We start from the raw sequence: 25,638 nt of genomic DNA on the forward strand, positions 1-25,638 counted from the left end.
TCTGTCAGTGGCCCTTCTTGCAGGAGGGATTCCAGACCTCACTCCAAAATGACTCTGTGTATATGAGGGAGGGAGGAAAGAAAAACTGGAATTAGCCTTTGGGAATTACCATAATTAGAGATTTTTTTTTTGTCACGTAGTCCACATACATTTATATCCCCTTTTCTACTCAGATGTTCAGATTTGATATCTAAAATCTTAAACTGAGAGAGAATTAATGTAGTGCTTGTTAAGCTCAGCCTTACTTTATTGTGGATGGAAGGCAAAAACCCCTGTGGTCTAAACTGAGAGGCATTGATATGCTCATTGTGGGAATATAAAGTACCTTGAACTTGGTCTTTTTTGTTGCATATTAAGCATTGCAACTTTAAATTTATGCCATTGTCAACTGAGTTAATCCAGATTTTGAAGGACTCAATTCTGGGTTACTAGTGAAGTTAAGTTTTACTGCTATATGTTTTTCCTATTGTAGTCACTTGCTTTTGGTGTCTTCTTTTTTTATAGCTGCAAAGTATATTTGGATCAGAAGAACGCTTAACTAGTAATTGGGAACTCAAAATCCATCCCAAAGAAGATACTAACATATACTTGATGTTTACACCTACTCGAATAACTTGCTTTTTTGCGAAGCTGGAAATCAAACAGTTGGGGATTCGATCACAGCCAGGAATTAAGTTTAGTGTAAGAGTCCAAACCTAACTTCTAATAAATTCAAACATACATTTTTCATAATTATTTAAAATCTATCACTGAATAACTGTTTCTATCAAAAAGCTGAAACTTTTCAAGGTATACACTATGCGTATCTGCATACTTGTTAAAGGTTGCTTGGGCACTAAATTTTACAGTTTGAACACTAGCCTCAATTTTGCATGCTGTTTTTCCCCTTGTGAAGGAAGAAGGAAGATTTTATGTACTTTATTAAAAGTAGCCTAAGATTTGTAACTCTAGACCTGTCAAAAAATCTGAACTTGTCTTGTTCTATAGGTAGGCCTTAAATTTATTTTCAGTAGAACTTGAAAAAGATTGAATAAACTTAGGCTTTTTTTATTTCTTGCAGTCTTTTCAGTTCACATTTTAAGCATTTTCATTTGTCTTTCTGTAACTCTTTTGTTCACCATAGTTGTACAGAAATTTTAGGAAGAAGCTTTCTTTCAGTTGAAGTAGTGGGTTTTTTTGTGTGTGTTTTTTTTTCTTTCTTCCACCCCCCAAGATACCGTTATCTGGATATGGAGGAACAAGCAGTATAACTTTAGACAACGTTAAAAAACTGTCAGATAGTTACATGGTAACACTGGATGGACTACTGCCTGCAAGATTAAGGAAAGCTTCCTTCTGCTTAAGAAATACAGGTTCTCGGGCTGCCTATGTTAAAGCACTGTGCTTTGCAAACCTACGGACAAAAACAATTATGGATCCTCAGGTAATGATGGTATCTCCAGAGAAGTTTGTACTAAAAGAAGGAACACATGAAGTAAGTATAATACCTGATTCTGATCAAATTTTATTAATTTAAATTAAATTTAAATCAATGAGAATGATCAATGAGAATGTGTCTGACTAGTTCTTTATTAAAATCTCATTTAACTTGTGTAAAATACTGTTTCACTTGTATTGCAGAATTTGTTGACTCGTATTCCAAATGTTAGTACTAACAACGATATTTTTATTCTGAGTATGTTGTCTGTTTTTTTTATCAGGTGATTACTATAACATGGAATCCAATGGAAAAGGAAAAGAACTTCCATAAAACAAACACATTGGTATCAACAGTATGTTTTTTTTGTGGAGATGAAGTTTCTAGGCAGCAGTATCGTAGGTAAGGTGTACTTTACTGTTGTAACAGAGACAGATGTTTAATAAAAAGTTAAAATTAGAGGTGCATGCTACCATGAGTATGGTCTTAATATACTTCTCAAAATAGCAAGAATAAACCAAAAGACAGCGATGATATGGAGATATCTCTTAAGTCTTACATCTGGTAGGTTGTTTGATGGGCGTTTGGTTTGTTTATTTGTGGCTTTGTTTACATGCTGTAGCCACAATCCTAGTTAAGGGTTTTATTTTCTTTTTACATTCTTGTGTTTGAGTGTGGTGGGTTTGGGGGAAAATTTTTGCTTTTTTGTGTCAGAAGAGAGTTGTGTTCTGTCTTGGTATCTCTCTTTCCATACATATGTAGCTTTAATTTTTAAAGAAAAGGCTTATGAGAGGAGTAGTACTGAAATTCAGTAGTATTAAGTTTTGAACAAGATTCGCATCTTGCTTTGCTGAATTCTGTTGAAAAAGACAATGTTTGAATAGATGTGTGTTTGAGAGAAATAACATCCACATATGATTGTAACACTGAGGAAATTTGTATATTATATCTTACTGAGCTTAAATAGAAGCTACATTACTCTGCCTTTCAATTTGCATAACTCAAATGCATAAAAATGGCATACTCTGCCTTTAATGACGTAAGTGGCACTTTTGTGCTGTGTGTGGTGTATAGTGATAAGGCAAAATGTTAAGAATAGGCAGAGCACGAAGGTGCTGATGGTCATCATTCAGTGCAAAATTTCAGAATGGCAGTATTTCACTGTTGCTTTTAAATGTATCTGCCTGAAACTTTATGGTAATCACTGTATGTATTGTTATCCAAGTAAGGTATTAAACACAGCTGAATTTAACTGTCTGACTTTGAATAAAAAACTCATGGAATAGCTGCATTTGTGACTACTTGATAGACAATTTGCTTCTCAGGTATCTCAGAAGATGCTTTTTACTGATTTTGCATGAACTCTTGTGTGAGGCAATGCTCACTATCATTGAATCCTTCTCAAAGGGCAAAGATGCTTAGGGAAAAGCTTTGATCTACTGATCAACAGAAAACCCATTAAGAAGCTTGATGCACCTATATAAGTAGTCTCGGAAACTTTTATTCAGACTCTGGACATTGGTACATGAGTGAAATTATTAGTTGCTGATTTTATTAGTCAGCAGGTGTGGCATTTGGTTCTTGAACATGGTGGTCTAGTTGGTTGTTTCTTGGTGGGAGCTTCTCTGAAGTCTCCCTTGATAATCTGAGAGAGATGCTTATTTCTTGAAACAACTGAGTACTGTCAGCCAGTCAAACAAACCCCATTCTCTAATTGTGTACTAGAACGAGTATATGATTTGGGACTTAGGGGCAGGAATGTGAAATGAGTAATCTGCCTAGTCTGCCAACTTCTGGCTCAAGTTCTTTACTCCAAAAATATACATAGTCAGCAGCCTGGTAAGTAGCTTACACCTGAGACTTAGTAGTGCTGAGGTATTCTTTCCCCCTCCGCAGCTCTGACCTGCTCCGAGTGCCAGGTTTCCTCTTACTGACCTGTAGCTGCTCATTTTTCCCAGGACTGTGTATATCCCTATGCCTCCCAGTCTTTTCTGTCCTGTTGGCAGTCACGCTCCTTGGCTCCATGTTCCTGCTGTTGGCTGGCACCTGCTGCCACTCTGCCATTGACTAGTCAATTTTTCCCCTCAAAAGGCTTTCACTTGTGACCAAAACAGCATTCTCTTGCTTCATGTGGTGATTGAAAAATCATTCAGTTGCCTGATGTACTTATCAGAAATCTAGGTAGATGTGACTGACAGCTGAGAACAACTATTTTGGAAAGGCAAGTGTATGGTAGCCATTATTTCAGTGATTCTTTTTACTATGCAGCAATAGAGCAGGTATTTCTTTAACCATTTTAAGATTATGAAAATATTTCAGTTTTAAGCGAATGCTTCCAGATTGGAGCTTAGTGTATTCAAAAAATGATAGATAAATTTATGCTGGATTCTTACCAATCTTATAAACTTTTTTAAAATGTTGTTTCCGGTACTATGTGTAACTTAATGACTTTTTTTCTTTATCTCTTTAACAGAGCTATGATGTATAAACCTGAGGTGGAAAAACACATAATCCCAGAAAAGAGCTTATTGAGAAATATTGTATTTGATGAAGAATTTCAAGGGGAGCAGCTTGTGACAGAAGGTAAGCCTATGACTTGCTAAAAGAAAAGTGCAGTACTTTATTTTTGTGTGGAAAAATGTGCTTTTAGGCTTGAACCTTAGTTATTTTTCCACTGTTTCTTTTTTAATAAACGTAGAAGCAAAATTCTCAATTTGAATGCATGTCTTGGGTTTGTGTGGCAGGGTTTTGGTAGTGGGGGGAGCTACCGGGGTGGCTTCTGTGAGAAGCTGCTAGAAACTTCCCCTGTGTCTGATAGAGCCAATGCCAGCCAGCTCCAAGACAGACCCACCACTGGCCAAGGCCAAGCCCATCAGTGATGGTGGTAGCACCTCAGGGAGAACAGAGTTAAGAAAGAGAAAAAGTTGCTGTGTGATAGCAGCCGAAAGAGAGGAGTAAGAATGTGTGAGAGAAACAACTCTGCAAACACCACGGCCAGTGAAGCAGGAGGGGCGGGAGGTGCTCCAGGCACCGGCACGGAGATTCCCCTGCAGCCTGTGGTGAAGAGCAGGGTAAAGCAGGCTGTCCCCCTGCAGCCCATGGAGCTCAATGGTGGAGCAGGTGGATGCCCAAAGGAGGCTGTGACCCCATGGGAGGGCTGCGTGCGAGCAGGCTCCTGGCAGGACCTCTGGCCCCCTGGAGGGAGGAGCCCAGGCTGGAGCAGTCTGTTCCTGAAGGATGGCACCCTGTGGAAGGGTTCCAGGCTGGAGCAGTTGGTGAAGAACTGCAAACCTGTGGGAAGGACTCATGTTGGAGAAGTTGGTGGAGGACTGTCTCGCTTGCGAGGGAGCCCACCCTGGAGCAGGGAAAGAGTGTGAGGAGGAGTCCCACTGAGGAGGAAGGAGTGGCAGAGATAACGTGTGATGAACTGACCACAACCCCCATTCCCTGTCCCCCTGTGCCACTCAGAGGGGAGGAGGTAGAAAAATCAGGAGTGAAGTTGAGCCTGGGAAGAAGGGAGGGGTGGGGGGAAGGTGTTTTCAAGATCTGTTTTTATTTCTCATTAATCCTACTGTGCTTTGATTGGCAATAAATTAATTTCCACAAGCCTGTGACGGTAATTGCTGAGTGTTCTCTCCCTGTCCTAACCTCAACCCATGAGCCTTTCACTGTATTTTCTCTCCCCTGTCCAGCTGAGGAGGGGAATGGTAGAGTGGCTTTGGTGGGCACCTGGTGCAGGGTCAACCCACCACAATGGAAGTTGCTTTCTTTTGTTCAAGGCCTGTCTACTTAAACAATTTACTGTACTTTTCTCCTAGCAAAATGAAACCCCAGTCTATGAATGTTGTAGCATTAAAAATGCTCCATTTATTTGGAGAGTATTTGCCTTATTAATAATGGAGAAGGATTCAGTTTCTCGTACACAGAAATATCTTATATTTGAAAATTGAGAGGCAGACAACTTTGCTGACATTAAAATACCTTTTTCCCTTCCCAAATTAAGTAACTTCTTTTTTTTGTACTTCTGCTTGTGTTAACAAGGAAATTATTGTAAAAGAATGTAGTATATTGTAAAGTTGTCCTTAAAAAAAATAACACCCCCCCCAAAGAAACCCCAAACAACTCCCCCTCCCCAAACTGTGTGTCATCAAGAAGTTTACTGTCAAAGCCTGTTTCTATTCACATGTGGAAAGATTTTATTATTGTAAGGCTACTACACCTGAATAAATGTTGTAGTCAGAGTCTTCCTCGATAGGTTGTATGTTGTCTTTCCTTGGAAAAGTAAAGATTGTTGATCATTCATCTTGGTTGAGGTGAAATCCTAGTGAAGATAAGATACTTGTGTTCTGGAGTATGCTCTGAAGTTGTTAGGCCAGAACCTAGACATCCTTGATTATCTCTTACTGCCTTATTACTAGAGTTTTACTAATGGTAGCTTAACTTTTTTTTTCTTTCTGTAGAAAACAAGGCCTACATCTTGCATCTTCATGTTTTTCTCTCTCTCTTTGAGAGCGTACTTTCCTGAATTTGTGAAATATAGGTTATTGTTCCCCATTTGGTCACAATTGTTTTATTTACTCAAACTTACTTATCTTGGACATGAAAGATCCTTGCCCTCTTATGTACTACTTTCTGTAGTCAATCCATAAATTTAAGATGAAGACTGTTACAAATAAAGTAGGAGGCAGACTTGTATAACACTGCAGATATGCCTTCAAGGAGTGCTGCTGGAAGAGTAGCTCTTAGAAAAGTAAACTAGGTTATTCTTACTCATTTTTACGATGATACAATTTTCAAGCCCTTCCTTACCTTCTTGTCACCCAGTGATGTCCAGTGTGAATAGTACAATCTTACTTTATACAGATTATTGTTCAATGACTTTTCAGTGGGGATATCCACAGGTTTTTGTTTGTTTGTTTGTTTTTTGTTTTTTGTTACATGTTCTTGTAAGTCAAATACTTTGCAGGAAGTAATAGTAGTACCTAGAATTAAGAAATATGATCCCCCTACCCCCCTTTTGGGGGAAAAGTAAGTTATTTTTTCAACATCTAAATGCTTTTTTTACTTTTTTGCCTTTTAAGTTAAAGACTGTTAAAGAGATGTTGCTGAAAAAAAGCTGAAAGAATAGAATGCCTTGTCTATAAGGATTGCTTTTAATGTAAAGTTGGACCCCTAGACTGTTTTGGTCTCCATTCTTCATTGCCTTAATCCTCAGAGATATTTGAAAAACCTATTAAGAAGTTACATACTAATCTTAGTGTTTGAAATAGCATGGTATCAGTTTTTCACCAGTCTGCTCACTTGATGCATCAGTGTGGTGTGGTCTAGGGCTGGCAGCTGGAGAGATCCACATTGTACATATGTACGTTCCCAGTAACGAGCCTTCATCCTGATCAGCTGGAGGGGAGGGAGAGGATGAGGCCGTTGGTGCTGTTGGTGCTTGCGCGAGTGCCGAGCGTTGGTCTGTGCGGCTGGCTCCGTGTGTGCACGTGTGAGTGGGTGCGTACTGGGAACACGTGCTCAGCCTTGCTACTGCTTGGACCTGTGGCAGCCTCACCAGGCTGCCAGATACAGTTACTCCCTAACACTAATGTGCTTTGCTGCGCTAATCAAATATCTTCACATACTGATCAAGTATTTCTAGTTGCTAAGGTATGCTTCAATTACTAGTTGAACAGACACAGTGGTTGTTGATATTTAACATCTAGCGACTTTTTTTATTCTAAAGCAGTCTGAAATGTTTTGTGCCTTCTGTACTTGGGTCGTTAAAATGAATTTAGTTTCCACTGCATATTAGCCTCTTGTCAGCATATGGATGTATTGTTAAAGAGGAGGGAAGGAATTCTGATCAAGTATTCTTCACAAGATCCTCTTGCGCATCATACGATGTACTTCACTGTATTTTATAGGATATAAGCCTTTGTATAAAACTGTTTCTGTCTGTTGTGATTGTGAAGGTGGCACCATCATGCTGTTTGCATGCTCTGATTTGGGTCTGACACTTTTGGGTCTGGAATTGTGTGCACTTGGCATTCAGAGTTGGCCTTGGCATTCAAAGTTACCCTAATGATATCATGAACTAACCATTTTGATAATTTACGTTGGTGAAAATGAGATAGGTTGTAAGAGTGAAGTATTTTAATGGGATATTTGAAAATTGGGTTTTCCCAAACTGAACGGAATTCAGTTGGGAGGTGGGGGAAGGAATAAAAGAAACTTAGAGTAGAAATAATGGTCATCCTAAAGAAGGAACATCTTTCTGTACTGAATTTTGTTATAGATGACAGAATAAAGAAATTATTTCTTCAAAAAAACACATTCTGCTAGACGTCCTTTTTCAAGACTTCGCTTTGTTAACAGGTTTCTGGATGCATGTAAACTCTAACTAAAAGCACTTCTAAAACATTTGTTGCTCTGTCTTGTCCATAGCTGAGTTGTAGAAGCTATATACAAATATTAATAATTGTCCCTGGTATCTACTACGCAGCAAAGGAAATAATGGCTGGATCAAATGTATCTTCTGTGAGAACTGTTCACTTCTTCATTCTGTCTATGCAACATGAAATGGCTTAAATCAAAAGAGAAAACTGGCTTGATCATTAAACATTTTGATGGAACATTTTAGTATTTTAAATCATGCTTTTAACATTCCTGACCTTTTAAATATTTACAGGTATAATGAATTAAATAATGAAATGTTAGATTGAATAGACTGAGTAATTGAAAAATAACTTCTGTCACGTTGAATCTCTTTCTGTGAAGCTGTAGGAATGTATTAGTCTTATTTGTCAGGGTAAAAAAAGTAAAATTTTAAAAATAGTAAAACTCTATGCTTTAATTTGACGTAGAATCAGATTAGTAGGTACCATTTGTATAAAGGTGGAAAACATCTATCTTAAAATTAAAAAGCTAAAATTAGTGTGTACTTAGATTTATATGTTACTTCTCATGTTAATGTTGCTTTATACCTGATAACTGAACTTGTAGTAAGTAATTTTTGAATTATCTAGGATATCTTAGCCAACAGATTATTAACTAGGTCTATATCCTAAATCTCTGTTGTGTAATTTCTGAGTATTATAGATTTGTTCTTACTAGAATTGCTCTATTACTCTCATTTTTAGTATGTGATATCCCACGGGGGACAAATGATATCCATCTTTTCTACGCAAATATGCGAAAGGTTATCCTTTCTGTGGTTGGATATTCCACTTTTGATCAGGACGGATGTCATCAGTCTCCTGGACGTCATTTGGAATCAGACAGGTGATGTAATTATAAAGCTAACTATCAAATAACACCTAGCTGAAGTGCATCTCCTTTCATTGAAGGTTTTAGTGTCAGTGATGAAAATTGACTTGCTTTACAATTTAAAGACCTGGCTCTGTGACGAGAATGGCTCCAATTAGTATCTAGGTGGCTCTTCTCACTATTTTTCTGTACATAGTCTGTTTAAACTGTTATGTAAACTTCTAAACTATTCCTTCAGCTGACACCATTAATTTTATCTGCAACTTCCTATTCTTCAGCTGAAGAAACTGTTTTTTTCCCATAGTCACGTCCGAAGTGCATTTGTTGTTGTAGTCCTAATAGGAGTATAACCACTTATTTCCTTGTAATGAATTTTTGATGTCTGGGGTGGATTTGTCCAGGCCATGTGCTAGCCTTTCAGTGTAGTGTGTACTATACTTGTCAAAAGAATGATCAGTGCTGAGGCTACGCCCAACCCCGTCACTCCCTGGAATGAAGTGGTCCATTAGTGGGAGGATTTCTTTGGAGGACTGGCAGAGACCTGGTCTTTAAAAATAGACCTCTCACTTCTGTTTAGATGGGTTGCTGTAGCATTTGGACCCCTGAAAAAGGAAAGAAATGTCCAAATCCTGTACAAGTCCTACTTACTAAGATAGCGTAGCATAACAACTAAATAAAAATGGGTTAACTTTAACACTATAAGGAATATATTTGCATAGGTTGTTTCTTGAGTCTTCATGTTTTTTCTTCTCAAGATCCTGTTACACAGGTGACAAAAGGGTCCTACCTAGTCCTGTTGTGTTTAACATCTACATATGTAGTTACTGTCTTGGAATTGCTTGTACCTGTTGAACTCCAGATGCTGAACACTTTGGGGCACTTGACAGATTTGGTGGCTAGCAAGGTGTTTGTCAGGCATAGTGGGATTGTGAAGCTAGAGCTTAGAAACAAGTGTCTGCAGCAGCAAGCAGGACATTTCTCTTATTTTGTGGTTGTCATTTGTTTGTTTTTTTCCACTCAATACCCTTATCAGTTCTTCTAGATTTGAATTTATTCCCTGGCTAAGCATCATGTGGATCTTCATTTTCTGAGTAGACTAATTTCAGAAGAGATCTGAGCATGTTAATTACTAATCTGACTTAGAGGAAATTCCCTATCAATGAATTATGTGAATCAGTTGCCTTCTTGGTTCCACTCCTATCTTAAGGGATGAATTCTCAGTTCAGCTATCCTGAACTGAGTCAAGATTCTCAGAAGCGTTAAAAGTAGAAGTAGAAATAATAGGAAGAAGAACTGTACATTTGCACAACGTTGTATGCAGCAAAAGTTACCTATTTTTCCTTTAATTGTTGATTTCTGGTTTTATTTTAGTACTTAAAATCAAACTTGTTGTGAGTTAAGCTTTTAACTTAAGAAAATATGCTGCATCCTAAAATAATAGCTTCCCGGCTTTCATATATGAGCTTATCTGCCATGTGTTTTGCAAGCAAAGGTGTGAAATCACTTAGGGAAGTGACTGTGCCCCTGTACTCAGAACTGGTGAGGCCGCACCTCGAAGACTGTGTTCAGTTTTGGGCCCCTCACTACAAGAAGGATGTTGAGGTGCTGGAGCGTGTCCAGACAGGGGCAATGAAGCTGGTGAGGGGTCTGGCGCACAAGTCTTATGAGGAGCAGCTGAGGGAACTGGGGGTGTTCAGTCTGGAAGAGAGGAGGCTGAGGGGAGACCTTATCGCTTTCTACAACTACCTGAAAGGGAGTTGTGGTGAGGCGGGTGTTGGTCTCTTCTCCCAAGTAACTAGTGATAGGACAAGAGGAAATGGCCTCAAGTTGCACCAGGGGAGGTTTAGATTGGGTATTAGGAAAAATTTCTTTACTGAGAGAGTGGTCAAGCATCGGAACAGGCTTCCCAGGGAGGTGGTGGAATCACCATCACTGGAAGTGTTCAAAAAAACGCATGGATGTGGCACTTCGGGACATGGTTTAGTGGGCCTGGTGGTGTTGGGTTGATAGTTGGACTTGATGATCTTAAAGGTCTTTTCCAACCTTAATGATTCTGTGGTTCTGTGAAATGCTAGACCATGAAGGTGACAAAGGGATTGGAGCATCTGTCTTGCAAGGAGAGTCTAAGAGCTGTGTTTGTTTAGTGTCAAGCAGAGAAGGCTTGAGCAGGGGGAGGATTTTATTGATGTGTATCAATACTTAATAGGGAAGTAAAGAAGAGGAAGACAGAGTCTTCCCAGTGGTGTCCAGTGACAGGACAAGACGCAGTGGACACAAACTGAAATGCAAGAAACTCAATTTAAACCTTTAAAAAACCAAACTTTTTTTTCTCTCTGGTGAGGGTGGTCAGACACTGGAACAGGTTGCCCAGAGAGGTTTTAAAGTCTTCCTCTGTGGAGAAATTGAAAACCCGACTGGACAATGCCCTGAGTAACCTGCTCTAGCTGACCCTGCTTTGAGCAGGGGTGTTGGACTAGGTGGTCTCCAGAGGTCCCTACTGACCTCCAGCATTCTTTGAAAGGCAACATTGCCTTATTTCTCTCCACAGTACCTTCTTAATCTGAATGATACATGTATAGAGAAACCATTTTACTTTATTAGCACCCAAAGATAATTGTTTATTTTAGTACCTTTCATTCTGAATGGTACCTTACACTTCTAAACATTTTGTGAAAAAGCTGTCGTGATATAGCTGCTGAATTAATTTTTTCTTAATAATGGAAAATCTAATTAAATCGAAGGCCTGTGTAAAGAACATTGTATTTCAGTACTAAATTTTGAGAAATACTGAAAGTCATCTATTATAATTACCCATAAGTTATTTTTATGACTACTTTTGCTTAATGCAATCTGATTTTCAGATTGGAGAACTCTGTTCGACATATCAGTGCAACTTTGGATGTTCTTCCTGTTAAAGGACCTCAGGGTCCTCCATTACCTGTAAAAACTGATAATCTGGTTCAGAATAAATCAGATGCTCAACAGACTTGGGCTGTTAAACCTGAGTACTTGACTTTGACATCTCCTTCTATTAGTAAGTATTTTTTGGAGTTAATAAAATAACCATTCTAGTATTAAAATAACTGTACTGCATACTGTGTTTGTAATTATTTTGTGTTTGTGAATGTGGCTTTGCCAATAATCTTGCTGCGGTAACTTTTACATCTAAACAGTAAACTTGGTTTGAACACTTGCTTAAAGTGTCAGAAGTGTAGTGTTCTCTGTCTGCACATACATATAATATGCGCTGCATAGCTATGGAGATTTTAAAGCACTGTGAAGGTAAAAATAGGGCAGAAAATGCTTTATCTTAATTGGTGCTTCTCTGTATTTTGGGTGCTTCTGTGAATTTTTGTACGTGTTAGCTTTTTACAGCTTTTTTTATATTACAGGTGGAACAGCAGACACTGGACATGTACAAGTGGTCAACCATTCTAATAGGATGTTGACATTTGAGCTTTCATGGCCAGCTCACTGCCTTACCATAACCCCACAACATGGAGTGATTGAACCAGAGTAAGTTTCTTTTCATAGGTTTCCTTTATGTGTGAAAGTGTGGAGAGATTTTGGAGGAATTTATTTTTAGTTAGTTTAGGAATTTAGTTAATTTAGCAATTTTAGTTTGTTTTTAGGGATTTATTTTAGTTTGTCCTTGTTAGCTAACATGCGAATGTAGCGTTTCTGTTTTAGGACCTTTCCTTTATAGTTCTGTATAGGAGGAATGTTCTTCTTCCACTGACAAAGATACCTGGAGGCCAGGAATTTTCTGTGCCTGGAAATACTATTATTATTGCATAATTTTCCAGGAGCTGGATGGTCAACAAAATTGAAATCTTAATCTCCTGTCACAATATTTTTTTGTTTAAAAATGACCTGTGTGTTTAAAACCAAAATGGACTTCTTCCCTCCCACCACCACCAAACCAACCAACCAACCCAAAAATAACAGTTCTTATAGAATGCTGCTCTTCTGGCGACTTAGAGTTTTCTTTTGCAAATGTGCCAATATTCATCAGAACTTGATTGTGGGTTGTTTTTGTATCCTGACAAAACCAGTTTTTGCCACTCAGCCTTTGGCTTCTCAATATCTATACGTATGAAAAGAATGACAGGCCAGTGTCAGATCACCTGTGTCTTAATTAGCAGTATTTTGGAACAGTAGTTACAATATCGCTGCATGTGTGTATGAGACTTATCATAGATGTCAGCAAAGTCTGCCACAGTAAAACGCTTGAAAGTTCTGACCACCTCTCACTTCTAAAGTTATGGGGTTTTTTTAAGGTCAGAGAGGCTTTTCAGACCCTGTTATTAAACTGTTCTCATTTTCAAAAAAAAAAAAAAAGTCTTATGTTCCACAAAAATAGGTTTTGCTTTTTTATTTAAATAGTTGCTTTAACTTTGTAGGAGTTTGCCCAAAGCAGATACTTTCTTTTCAGTCCTGCATTACTGTGCAAGACATGATACATTTAACACTTAATTCCGTATTCATGTAGATGTAAATTCTTGGATCTGTTGCTGGGGAACTTTCATTGCTAGTGAGAACAAAATAAAGAGGATTCCCTGGAAGGGCTAGGATATCTGCCACTCTCTGCAGATTCAGTCGGTAATGAGAACAACAGTTTCAAAAAGAGAACGATGAACAACTTTCTAGTAGCTGTGACAGTAAGGACATCTTGAATGTCTCATACCCTAGACTCAGTCTGTGGAATGATTTCTTAAAAAGAGGGAATTCAAGGCCTTCTGCAAGCATTTTTCTTGCAGTGCATAATTTTAAAATGTATACCCTTCACTAGAAAAGAATGAGCTGAAACCTCACATGTTGGGTCCAAGTAAGTAGTCTGGATCAAGAACAGAGGCCTGCAAGTAGGAAACAGACCCGTGGGAACAGCTGATTTAAGCACAGCGAGCTGTGCTTGCCCAGTTTTCTCCTTTCCATGACCATCTCCCTGCAGTGCCAAGAGCGGTCATCCTGTTGGGACAGGAGCCAGCCAGAATCTTTTATACTATGCATTGTGGTGGCTGGGGCCGACAGAATTCTTGAACTGATTTGGGCCAGAAAAGGAGAAGGTCTTATTTCTCAGTGATGGTGAAAGAAGATCCTAAGATCAAGGACTGACTGCCTTGCTAGAGCAAGCAGACCACCCCCTGTTTCACCTTGACTAAACCCCTTAAATTCCATGGAGTGAGCTAAAGGCAATCTCTAACCTGCCTGAATGTGGAATAATGAAGTCCTGAGTCCCTGCTGAATTTGGTAGTATTCAAAGAGATTTTTCTCATGGAGGTGAACTGAAACTAGCTTCTGGCATGTTGTTCTGCCTCAGTGTTGGGAGTATTTGTAAGTGTTGTGAAAGCAATTGCACTTTTGGAGCAGGGAGTGTTGGAATCTCCAAAGGCTGCAAGAGCCACCTTGGGAAAGTGTTTCTTCCCTAGGCTCTGCTCCTTTCCATGGCAATGAAAGCACTGAGAGGTAGTGTCTTTAGGTTGAGTATGACTCTTTTGAGAGACATGTGGTTTGTGACCCCATGCAAGTTGGATTTGCATGAGAAGTTTGCAGTAAATGTCAAAGACAAGCTGGTAGGAGTAAAGACAGTGGAATGGTTTGTGATAACGGATAGTATGTGTACTTTAGTACATCATATTCTCACGTACCCAGCTCGTACGTGAGAGAGAGAACCATGAGTGAAAAAATTCTGAAAACTGCTGAGATTAGAAAAAAACCAACCCACAATCCTTTAATATTTAATATTTTAGGACATTAGCATCTGTTAGTTGAAGTTTGTAGACATGATCATATTGTGACAATGATTATGGAACTGACTTTTCTGTGGGGACTGATCTTGTTCCTACACTAAACTTTTCAAATGCAAAGTGCTGTGCTAATGACATGTTGAGCTAATTCTTCAGGTGTAGCTTGAGTGCTTTTGCTAACATACAACCAATGACCTTTACTTTAGCAATTTTGTACTTAGTTTTTTAAATACTTCATTGCTTACTTTCTTCCCTCCTTTATTTAAATGTCTCTAGTATAGAACATGGAACACTGTAAATCAGAATTTATGTTCCTACTGGTTAAATTATTGTGTGATGCCATAACTGCTTCAAGTGAGTTTAGACTCTTCAGCGTCCCCTAGTCTAAATAACTATAGAAAGCACTGATAACATTAAAAGGCTTTTCTTTTCTCCAAGATCAGTTCTGCCTTGGATGAAGGAAAGCAAGGTGCTTCTCTAAAACTAGAATTAGTTTACAACATTGTTGACATGTAGTTTGTGCAGTGTACTTTTTTGAACAGTACAATTCCCTTGTTGACTAGTATTGAAGCTTATTTTTCTGAAACATGTAGTTATATATCTGCTTTACATAGCCTAACTGGTTGCATATGTTAACAAGGGAGAAGGTCTTTCCCTATGACCCCTTATACCCCTTATATGAATAAGTTTATAAAGTGTGTTAGTGTTAAGTTTCTAACTACTAAAACTTGATAATATATTGGAGATCTGAATACCTTAAATTTAACTCTTTCTAGATCATCTTCAGTTACTTGCTATCTTAACAGTGCATCCTTTTGGCGGGTGGGGATGGCTAGTGAGATCTGTTGTAGATACTCATTCTAATCTGAGGATCATGCTAATATTTTTTTTCTTTTATTAGGAGCAGTACACTAATTCTGGTGAGTCCTAATCCATCACTTGCCACAAAGCCTTCATTAATTCCTTGGAGTGGCCTAATCTATATCCATTGTGATAATGGACAAAAGGTACGTGGCTTACTGGAGAGTTGAGATTGCAACTGTTTATTTTACTTTGGATAAAGTCTAGTAATGTTGCTAAAACCTTTTAGGCGTGAGACATCAGTTCTGTCAACTTCCATTATTCTCTCTAATTTGTAAAGTTCTCTTTTAAGGAAAAAAAAAAAGAAAAGAATAAGCATAGTTAAGATGCTGTTTTGCAAACTGAGATTCTTAGTTCATTCATCTCTGAAGAAATCTGATGTGAACCTTTAGAGGGAATTGCCAACAAAATTGCATCTGTGTACCTAACACCGCCTTATGCATCATTTTCTAGAAAAGCTAAATATATATATGTACACATGCATATATAAAAGTAGTCTATATAATATTTCAAAATAAAATAAAAGAAGTTAAAGGATGTTATTGGACAAGTCACCATAGCTCCTTTTGAGCTCCCTTAAGGTAAATTTAAGCTTCTGGCTAACAAGTCTGTGATAAAGAATGTCTAGAACAGGTTCTTGCTCTTCATGCATTTTAATACAGAACTTTTCCCTGATTAAATTAAGGCGTATAAATAAATTTATGAAGCCAACAGTTTCTTCTTTCATCACTGTAAAAGCAGAAAGACTCCTTGTTAATCTCCCCCAAAGAAATAAACACCTGTTTGGTTTTTTTTGTTGTTTTTACAGTCAGTATGTATTTTGGGTTACTTGTAACAATGCATGAAGAGAAATAAAAGACACAGAAAGGGTAAAACAGTGTATCTACCTGCGTTCCTTCTTGATGGAGGAAGGTGAGGTATGATACAGCATTGGAAACTGCCTTAAAAAAAACCCACTAAACAAACAGGGAAGTTGTTGAAAAGAGTGAGTTGAGAAGGAAATTGAGGCTGTGCACGTATTTAACTATGTTATGGTCTACAACTTGAGAAAATTATTTAAGAGAAGAAACCTACTAGGACAAAAGTAGAGAGTGTAGCAAAATGAATCAAATTATAAGAGATCTGGTAGTTGGTAATGGTTTTGCCATTTCTTTGCTACCAATTCTTTTCCAGTTAAGTAAAAAGCATGCTAAGATTTTACTAGCATTAACTGGAGTTTTTAGAAGTGCTAATTATGTCGCAGAAGTGAACACAAATCTCGTTCTGTGTGAGGCAGCCCTGTTCCTGTTCTGTGTGAGCAGAAGATATTGTAGGAGTTGTCAATTAAATTTAACTAGTTTAAATTATTATTCCTACTGAATTAAAATGTCTAGGTGGCAAATTTTCAGTAAATTTTCCTGTTCTCTTAAATTAAACTTGTCCTAAAATCTTTAAACTTTGTGAACTGAAGTTAGAGGAGACCTGGTGATTTAACATATGAGACTTTATCTGTTGGAATGTAAAGCTGAACAACATGAACTCTTACAGCTCAAGGAAATAGAACTAAGTAGTTTGACTTATTAATATATTGATGTTCACTATTTAAATCTTTCTTTTTCTCCAAATTGTGCAAAAGTTTATTAAAGTGCAGATTCGAGAGGCAGTCACACAGAGTGTCTCTGGAGCAGACTTTCCATCTAGAAGATGTGAGATATTTACTCCACAGTCTGAAGGTCCTACCGTTCATGTGGCAAAACCTCTCTCAGTGCTTCCTCTAACAAAAATGGAAATAAAGAACAGAACCATTGTTTTTCCTAAAACCAGACCTGGCCAAAGCTCAGGTAATATTGCTTACTTAGTAAATGCAACATCTGTAGTACCTTGTGTTCGGAGGTCTTTGTTTACTGTGTTGAATGTTTGGAAACTTGAATGCCTTGACTTTGGTTTTGTTCTTTTAGTCTGGTGAGTGTGATTGACCAGTTCCTCTCTTCTGACTTCAGTTTGAAATGTTACTCCTTGGAACTAGTTTCAGAAGTCCTTTTTTTTTTTATTCTTTTTTTTCTTTTTTTTTTTTTTTCCCTTCTCCTTGTGCAGTATAGCCATACTTTTTCACACAGATAGGTTAGCATTCAGGCAGTTAGTTTGCCAATTTTTTAAGCAACTATGATGAATGCAACCATGCTGTGCCTGGGCAAGGAGGGGACTATGAGGTTACTGCGTTTTGTTGAAGCTCTTTTGAGTCGATGGACTTCTGCAGTAGACCCATTCTCCTCATCTGTGTGTGTGTCCCTAAGGTGTGAGATAAATCTATCTGCATGTAGTAGAGAAATAAGCGTTATTCCTTAAGATGATAGGAATGTCAGCTACGGGTCCGGCTACCCGTGTCTTGTACTTAATAATCGAGGCGGACACTTGTTGATAATGGAGTCTCAAATCCTCTGCCTGCACTTTTAATTCCAGTAATGCTTAAAATTCTCCAAATTACTGTATGAAACTATTATTCTGTTATCTAGATACCAGATTTTTTTGGTAGTGCTTAGTTTTCTTGGTTATGAAGACTTTTTTTTTTAAATGACTGACTGATACTACATTTTTATTTAACAGACTTCAGAATTTTCAAGGCTTAATTTATCAATTCTATCTGTGGTTTTTTGCTACACTAACGAAAGAGGAGTATGATATTATACTCCTTTCCTATTTTTAGAAATGTCCCATATAATAATATATGCAGCTAAACTTCCCTGAAATGTTACTCTAGACTGAGATGATCTTACGAATATCCTGTTGATTCTTGGCAAGAGGCACATTTCACAGTGTGAAATATGCTTTATTGATACCGTCAAAGTTGGGATTTTCCAATAATGTCAGTGAGTTGTTCTCCTTTCTGCAAGTCAAGCATAAGCTTTATGTTGAGGTTTCATATTTACATATGTGTGTGTACGCTGAGTAACAAATCCATACTAGGTTGAGAACAGATTTTATGCGATGGAACTTTATTTGATTGTCCCCAAAAACTAGAATGCTGTCAGTGTTTTTCCCCTGAATAGTCAAATAATATCTTGGGAGGGAGTTGGGTATCTTGTCAGGGTTTTTTGATATTTTTTTGTACATCAGTATGTAAAGGTGTATGCCAAAAATCTGAATGCAATAAACTGAGACTGTTGGAGGTGACTTAGATCTCTGCTATGTCATGTTATGCATATATAAGACGCTAACTTCCTACTACCACAATACATTCACATAATACTGCATGATATGCTTCGGGTTCTTTTGGAGGATTATCTCTTATTGTTTTAGGGTTATTGAGAGTGAGATTTAGGTCTCACTTTGTTTCTTGTAAGCATCTTCAGTATGATTCTTCACTAGGAGACTTTACTTCCAAATTCCTTTTGTCTAAGCTTTTGAGTCTGCCCTTGGAGTTGGCATGGTGAGAGTTGTTTCCATTAAACTTCAGCGTGTCTTGAAACATAGTTTCTATTTAAACTCTTTCCACTAAAGATACTTGAACACTGGAACAAAGACATTTAATAACTAGTCTGATATTTCTCTTCTAGAGAGTTACCTGGAAATGGAGAATAAAGGGGATGAAAACGTGAAGTGGCATTTGTCATCTTTTGCACCACCCTATGTTAAAGTGAGTGAATGCTTGCATTGGTAGTTTTATGCAAATCTCTTGGGTTTTTTCCATCTCTCCTGCTGCTGCTCTCTCTTTCTCCCTCCATCTTTTCAAGAAAGAATATATATTTGAGCATGAACTCAGGTACAAAGTTTCTTTTTTGCCTCTGTCCATATCAGGGAAATCTTTTACTCCTTTTTTCGTCTCTGATGCGCTCCCTAACTGTGAATCAATCAGTGCTCTGCAGGACAATTTCTGGTTCACTTACTGGCGTATAGAGTTTGCTTGTGCTCATCCAGTATCATCATCCAGGTTGCATTAAGTAGTCAAGCATACATGAAAGATGGGTGTCCTTTTTGGTTCTAGAATGTAGACTTGCCTTGTTTTGAAGCTTGTGCTGCTGGAATTACACTGTACATGGCATCTCTGTAGGTAATTTAAGTTAGGTCAAGGGTATTTGAATTACAGTGCTGTTGCCTGTGCGATTACTGTAGCTGTACCATTGATATTTGTAAATGCTTCCCTATTTTTTTTGATAGTCTGAAATGCTGTGATGGTCACTTTGATTTTATGCTAGAATTATTGTGGTCTGTTGTCATGAAATGATGAAAAATGGTTATGTAGCACTGTCAGCTGTAGACCAGAAGACTGAGTAGGCTGTGTTCTAGCCAGTGCACCACCTCTAAACTGGAAGTCAGTAGTCATAGTGACTGCATAAATATTGTAGTAGTTTTAGTCTTTATTCCTTTGCTTGTAGGGAGTCAGTATTATTGAAAGCGGCTTGGTTGGGTGTATTTTCTTCAGTCCTTTGCGAGGATGGCATGTGTAAGGGCGTATTGTGTGTAAGGGTGTATTGTGTGGTTTGGTTGATTGGTTGATTTTTTTTCTTTACCTTCTGAATCTGGCTCATAACTTTATTTGCAGGATGTGGATGGAACTGGTTGTGTTTATAGGGTTACTTACTCTGCATTCCGATGTTCTCATGTCTCTGGTACTCTTGAAGCTCACGGAGAAGAGAAGGTAAAGTTTATTAATAAATATTTAATAAATATTATAAATATTATAAATATTATAAATATATTATTTATAAATATTTCAAGCGTATTAGTGGATAATAATCCATTAAAATAGGATTTTACATGAGAGATTCTCTGAAATAACAGTTGAGTTTTTTAAACTGCTCATACTTTATATGATAACAATAAAATGTTGGCCTTCCAAAACTGGGTTCTGGGGTGTATTATGTAGTCAGCATCTGCTAACCACAGCTGTTACAATGTCAGCTGAGTTGATTCTAAGAATTCATGCAATCTGTATTTTGACGTGGTGGTGGTTTTTGTGTTTTGTTATTTTTTTTTTAAAGATAAATTATTCTAGAATAGAAAATTGTTTTTAAATGTTTTGTAAATATCCACAAGAAAATTGCAAATAATACTGGGTTCTGAGGAAACTGGTGTGAGAAAGATTTCCCTTCCTTAGAAGCAGTCTTGTCATACTTGTTCAAGAAGAGTTGCCTGTTCCTAAAATTGATTTAATTTGACTTACAGTATTATCTCCTGGCCAGTAGAGGGTTTCATAACCACAATTATAAAGCACATCCAAGGACACACTGAATGGGTTTCTACAGGGCTTTTGTGCCTCACCTTCTCCCTTAATGCTACTTCAATTCTATCTGTTCATGGATTATTATGACATTGCTTAACTAACATTACTTACATGATGATGCAGTTTGTAATCTTATTTACAAGACATAAAAAAACTTACTCCTGTCCAGTTTCATAGTTATTTCATCATATTGAAAACAATTATTTGAATTTAAACAATTGTCTTTGCCTTAGCCATCGTAGTTCAGGATGTTATGAATAACATTTACATTATTGGCATGTCAGGCTGTTGGCTGGAGCTGATAAGGTACAGTGCTATCATGATTTGCTGTTTTTTGCAGTGGGTATGATAATATTTGGCTAATTAGATATAGTTGTAGTGATCTATTCCAATCTGTTGCTCCCCTTCTCTGTCTTCCCCCAACCTCAACTCTGAAAAGAATGCAAGTTTACCCTTGAATTAACCTGGTACAGCACTGTATGGAGACAAGCCTTTGTTACATAGGTGACCTTTAAGGATGATCAAATGCATAGCCTCCAAGTTGGTTTAAATTTCAGGCCTTCTAGTAATTGTAGCACAGTGTGCTTACAGACTTAGAGCTGGAGGAGTACAGTTGTTCACAGCTTAGCTGACAGATGAAGGAAGGTACTGCTGTTTTTCAGCTGCTTGTATTTTCCCTCCTGGTCACCTTCTCCCCCATTTTACTAATAGAAATAATTGTGCAAGCACTTGCTGACTTTGCTTAAAGCACATTAGCTGAACTCAAATTTTGTTCAAGATTGCTTGCACAACCTATTTCATCGGAATTTCTGTGAGATCACCTGTGTGTGGAATGTATGTTCTGTAGTGTGTAAATTTTGTGCTGTCTTAACTGTAACTTTGTGTAGGTAAAATTATGAAGATGTATAGATTATTTTAATAAACTTCTGCAAAATTTTTCTTGTTTTGCTAGGTTGCTGTAATCTTCTTACCTAGAGATAAAGGGGATTACTCCCAGTTCTGGGACCTTGAGTGTCACCCAGTTGAAAAACCTAGTTGGAAACACAAATTAAGATTTCAACTTTCTGGAGCAGTGAGTATATAAATGCTATAAACGCTGTCCTGAGCACAAATTTTTTCTAACATCTTAATTTTACCCTACAGTACTATTTCTCATATGCATGAGAAATAGTATTGTGAAAATAAACCCTGCTGATATTTTTGTTGGATTAAACTATACTGGTTTTCTTATGTTAAAAAAATACTTTTTTCATCTTGCTTATGTGATAATGTGTTATCTTTTGCCATTTAAGATGTAAAATTTTATTTTTCTCAGAGAAAGTAGAGACAAAATTTCCCTCTGTGGGAATTGTTTCTGTAGGTGCAGATTTGTTTGTCTCAGACACTAAGTGGATTGGTTTTATTTTTGTAAATAAATAACAAAGTAACTGAGCTTTGCTATAATATGTAACTTAATGCAGTATTGGATTTTTCAAATATCCGTATTGGAGATATGAATGTGTCTCTGATAGAACCTGTTAGAATATTTTGTCAGAGTTACAATGTAGCTGGGGGTGATTTTTGAGATTGGTACATGGGAGTGATTAGATTGAGGTCTCCCTTGCTCCCCTGTTCTACAGCTCTAACTTTATGGTGGAAGGAGGTGTTTGGGAGTTAAAACTGATTTTCTGTGCTCTTGCTCCTTACCTTGCTTTTAATCCCTACCTCACCATCCATACAAGAGGAGTCTACACAGGACAGAGAATCTGTTACTATTGGGAAGAATTAATTTGAATGATTAGTTAAATGAGATGAATATGAAGGCCTTTGTACGTTCAGTATTGCGTGATTGCTATATATGCTTTGCTGTCTTCTCCAGAGAGTTTGACTTGATTTTTCTAAGAAGCCCAGATAAAGATTTGGGATCTTTAGAGTACCAAGCCTGTTTCAGTAGTAGGAACCTTATTTACCCTTCTTGCTGGAGTACCTTACCTTTTATTTTGTAGGGTCTTTGTTCTTCCCAGTAGTTGATTGTGTTGAAAAGGGGACTTGTTAAAAAAGTATATGTTAAATGACTTCTAATTTTGGCATGAAGAATGAGACCTGTATAATGTTTGGTTTGGGAGGGTTTTTTATTCAGCTTTCATCTAATTCTTTAAGCATAATTTTCCTTAAAATGAGGAAAATGTCTGTGTCATTTGTCTGTTTAAAGCTAGTTGAAATTGAGAGATGACAAATTCTTTCAGAAATCTAGAGTTTTAAAAAATTTTCTTCTTAAAATGTGACTAGTTGTCAGAGTTGTATAACTCATCGAGTGGCACAACTTGGTATTAATGTTTTTGAACTACCATGGTAGATTTGTTCCACTTGATTTCCCCCCCCCCCCCCAAAGGTGTTAACAATTAGATCTTTCCAGCATCTCTTTGTGCATGTGGGAAAAAAATTGTAGAAAATACTTGAAATGTGTCACAATTGTTTTGAAAAAGAGTTGAAAGGGAATGTTTATCAACTGGGTATATATCTATACCTATACTTCGGTTTGGAAGAGGGGTCAACACCGAACCTTTACTTAGATTGTTGCAGCTTTTTAATCAGATCCACTTTCAGTCAAGAAGACAAGTCAATTATGATCTGTTATGTCCCAGGGATCAAGAGTTTATACTGTGATTCTGTGAACTTTGAAAAGGACGGGGATCCTTCTGGGTTTGCTGAGGCAGAGGGTTACAGCTCTGCTTAATGTGACTTTTGACAGGACGAAGTGGGAAGACTGACTGACTGTCATTCAGAGTGACTGAGTAGTATTTATTTATAGCACCGCTTCAAAAGAAATTAAGAATTTGGAAGAGCTCAAGAAAGAACTAAAAGAACAAGGTGAAGTTAGGAAAATCAGTGTCACTTGCCATTTTCATTTTTTCCCAAAAAAAACAATTAACTGTGACTGCACTTATGCTCTGCATGCGTTTGCAGTCCCCACCACTGGAAACCATAGTCAGGAGCCCAGAAGATCATGTCTCCAAAACTGATCCCAGAGACAAAGAAAGGAGGGATTTTACATGTGCTTTGCAGCCCCAACCTCTCAATACTGGCCATTCAAACTTACTTTTTTCTTTTCCTGAGAAACATTATTTAGGCTGCTATGAGGTATTGTTCTGAGATCGTTGAGCTAAGAATGTTTATTGTCATTGTGCACAAAAGTCTTGGGTTGGTGTTTTGGTCTAATTGTTGGTCCCTTCTGGGTGAAATGGGGAACTAGCAAGAGCCTGCTAGGAAGGCTGAGGCAGCACCTAAGTTCCGATTGCTCCTTTAGCGCATGGGAAGTTGAGGACTGCATAAAGAATCCCAACTGTTGTTTGAAGATATTACAAATGTTAAGTGCATACCTTTTTTTAAAGTACATGGTTTATGTACTTTAGCTGCGTAGCTATGTAAGTTTTCAATGTTTCATTTTGTGACAAACTGAGATGAATTTCTGAATACTTAACACAAAACATACTGCTAACTAAGAGTCCTGATTTGATTATTATCAGCAGTACAAAGCTTCATCTTCTTCAGATATCCCAGCAGCAGCAGAAGGAAAAATCTTTTTAAGCTGTCTGAGCAAAATAATTCCGATTTCAGAGCTAAACAAATTTCTGTGCTCCTGAGGTTGCTTTGGAACAGCACTCAGTTGTACCCATTTGGACAGTGTTAACGTACTGCTTCCATTTAAAACAGGAAAAGTCAGTATGGGCTATGGTAAAGCATGCAGTACTTCAAGATGCCCTTATAAAAACTGGGGGAACTTCTGATTGTTCTCCGTAATGTGACTTATTCTCATGCAGTAAACTTGCCTTATTGATAAATTAGAATTTGAATGATAACACTGAGGCATGACACCCAATAATTTTTCACTACATGGAAAATGAAAAGCTCTTGAAGCAAGACATATGTACAGATCCTTTCTTGTCTTTATGTATTGCGTTTTGCTGTGGTTCATGGGTTATTTGCAACTGAAAAATATTCTTTAAAATCAAAACTTTTTTTTTTTTTTGGCTGTTGCTATTTCTGACAGAATGATCAGCAGCTCTTTCAATAGAAGTGAATGTCTAAAACACAAGTTTGTCGTAGCAGCTCTATTGAAGATTAATCTTTTTTTTTAATCTTCTCTGCATAAGGGAATCAACTGCTTGTGTAAAATGTCAGTACCGTTTCAAAAATTGAGATAATGTTGTACAACCATAAATATAGGCGGTTCTTTGACTTTGTTCAAGGTGGTGTGACCCAAGGAGCTCAGAACAGTATCTGGCTAGATTTGTTAAACAACGCAGAATTTGAAATTGGCTACTTAGTGAAGTATTCCTTTAGGGTGATCTGGTCTCCTTATGTTAGAGTATACTGAAGGAAGGTCCTGACAATGGTAAATATTTTGGCCTAATTTCTGAATGTAACAATTACCATATAATGCATTAGATTCTGTTTCTCTGTAGAGACCTTTCTTTGAGAAGGATGTATTGTTCATAATACAAAATTATGACAAAGCTTTTTGCTGTTGTGAGAATTCAAACTATAATGATGACTTACACCTTCCTTCTCTCTAAGCAGTTGTTTAGCCAACTTTCCTGTGCTTGAGGCATATGGGCAGAATACCTGCAGAGGTGTTCTTACCCTTAAAGAAGCCTTTTAAAATATTCTTCCTAAATCATTGCTTCTGTCTCAATGATCCAGACTCTGCCATTCCTGAAAGGTTATACTTTAAATAAAAAGTCTTGGATTGGGTAAGGGAGATGACTTACATACTTGAGTACTTAAACACTTTTGAATGCAAAGTTTAAAGGCTTCTCTATTTTTGCCAATAGGGTACTAAAACAGAAAATGAAACTTCAATTGTGAAAGCTTCTGCAAGTGCCCTCACAAAAACTGAGCTTCCAGTTATACCAGAAATGAAAGTTTACTCTGAAGCATGTACAATTAAAGCAGGGTATGTATGGACAAAAACTTGAAACGGGAGTCTGCAACTGGGTAAGGGCAGGGGGACACACACACCCCCCAGACAAAAAACATCCCCACAGCCAAAACCCTTTTACCATTAGGACAGCTATAAGGTGGAACAGGCTGCACAGAGAGGCTGTGCAGTCTGTCCTTGAAGGTTTTTTGGATCTGACTGGACAAAGCCCTGAGCAGCTGGGTCTCACCTTACAGCTGAC

At 37.6% G+C, this 25,638-nt stretch overlaps 1 protein-coding gene across 1 annotated transcript in view; it reads left to right on the forward strand.

Moving 5' to 3' along the window:
- Positions 1-25,638, forward strand: part of CEP192 (centrosomal protein 192) — a gene marked incomplete at both ends in the record, with an annotated part of 79,622 nt that overhangs the window by 47,668 nt on the left and 6,316 nt on the right. The window contains 13 exons of the mRNA XM_081996640.1: positions 505-681; positions 1,214-1,474; positions 1,701-1,819; positions 3,891-4,000; positions 8,542-8,683; positions 11,530-11,702; positions 12,061-12,184; positions 15,317-15,422; positions 16,892-17,096; positions 18,810-18,889; positions 19,796-19,891; positions 21,429-21,548; positions 25,291-25,412. Coding sequence (XP_081852766.1) covers positions 505-681; positions 1,214-1,474; positions 1,701-1,819; positions 3,891-4,000; positions 8,542-8,683; positions 11,530-11,702; positions 12,061-12,184; positions 15,317-15,422; positions 16,892-17,096; positions 18,810-18,889; positions 19,796-19,891; positions 21,429-21,548; positions 25,291-25,412 — 1,835 coding nt within the window. The remainder of the gene's footprint in view (positions 1-504; positions 682-1,213; positions 1,475-1,700; positions 1,820-3,890; positions 4,001-8,541; positions 8,684-11,529; positions 11,703-12,060; positions 12,185-15,316; positions 15,423-16,891; positions 17,097-18,809; positions 18,890-19,795; positions 19,892-21,428; positions 21,549-25,290; positions 25,413-25,638) is intronic.

Source organism: Phaethon aethereus (genome assembly GCF_964289735.1).
Source record: "Phaethon aethereus genome assembly, chromosome: 2".
Classification (NCBI taxonomy): Eukaryota; Metazoa; Chordata; class Aves; order Phaethontiformes; family Phaethontidae; genus Phaethon; species Phaethon aethereus.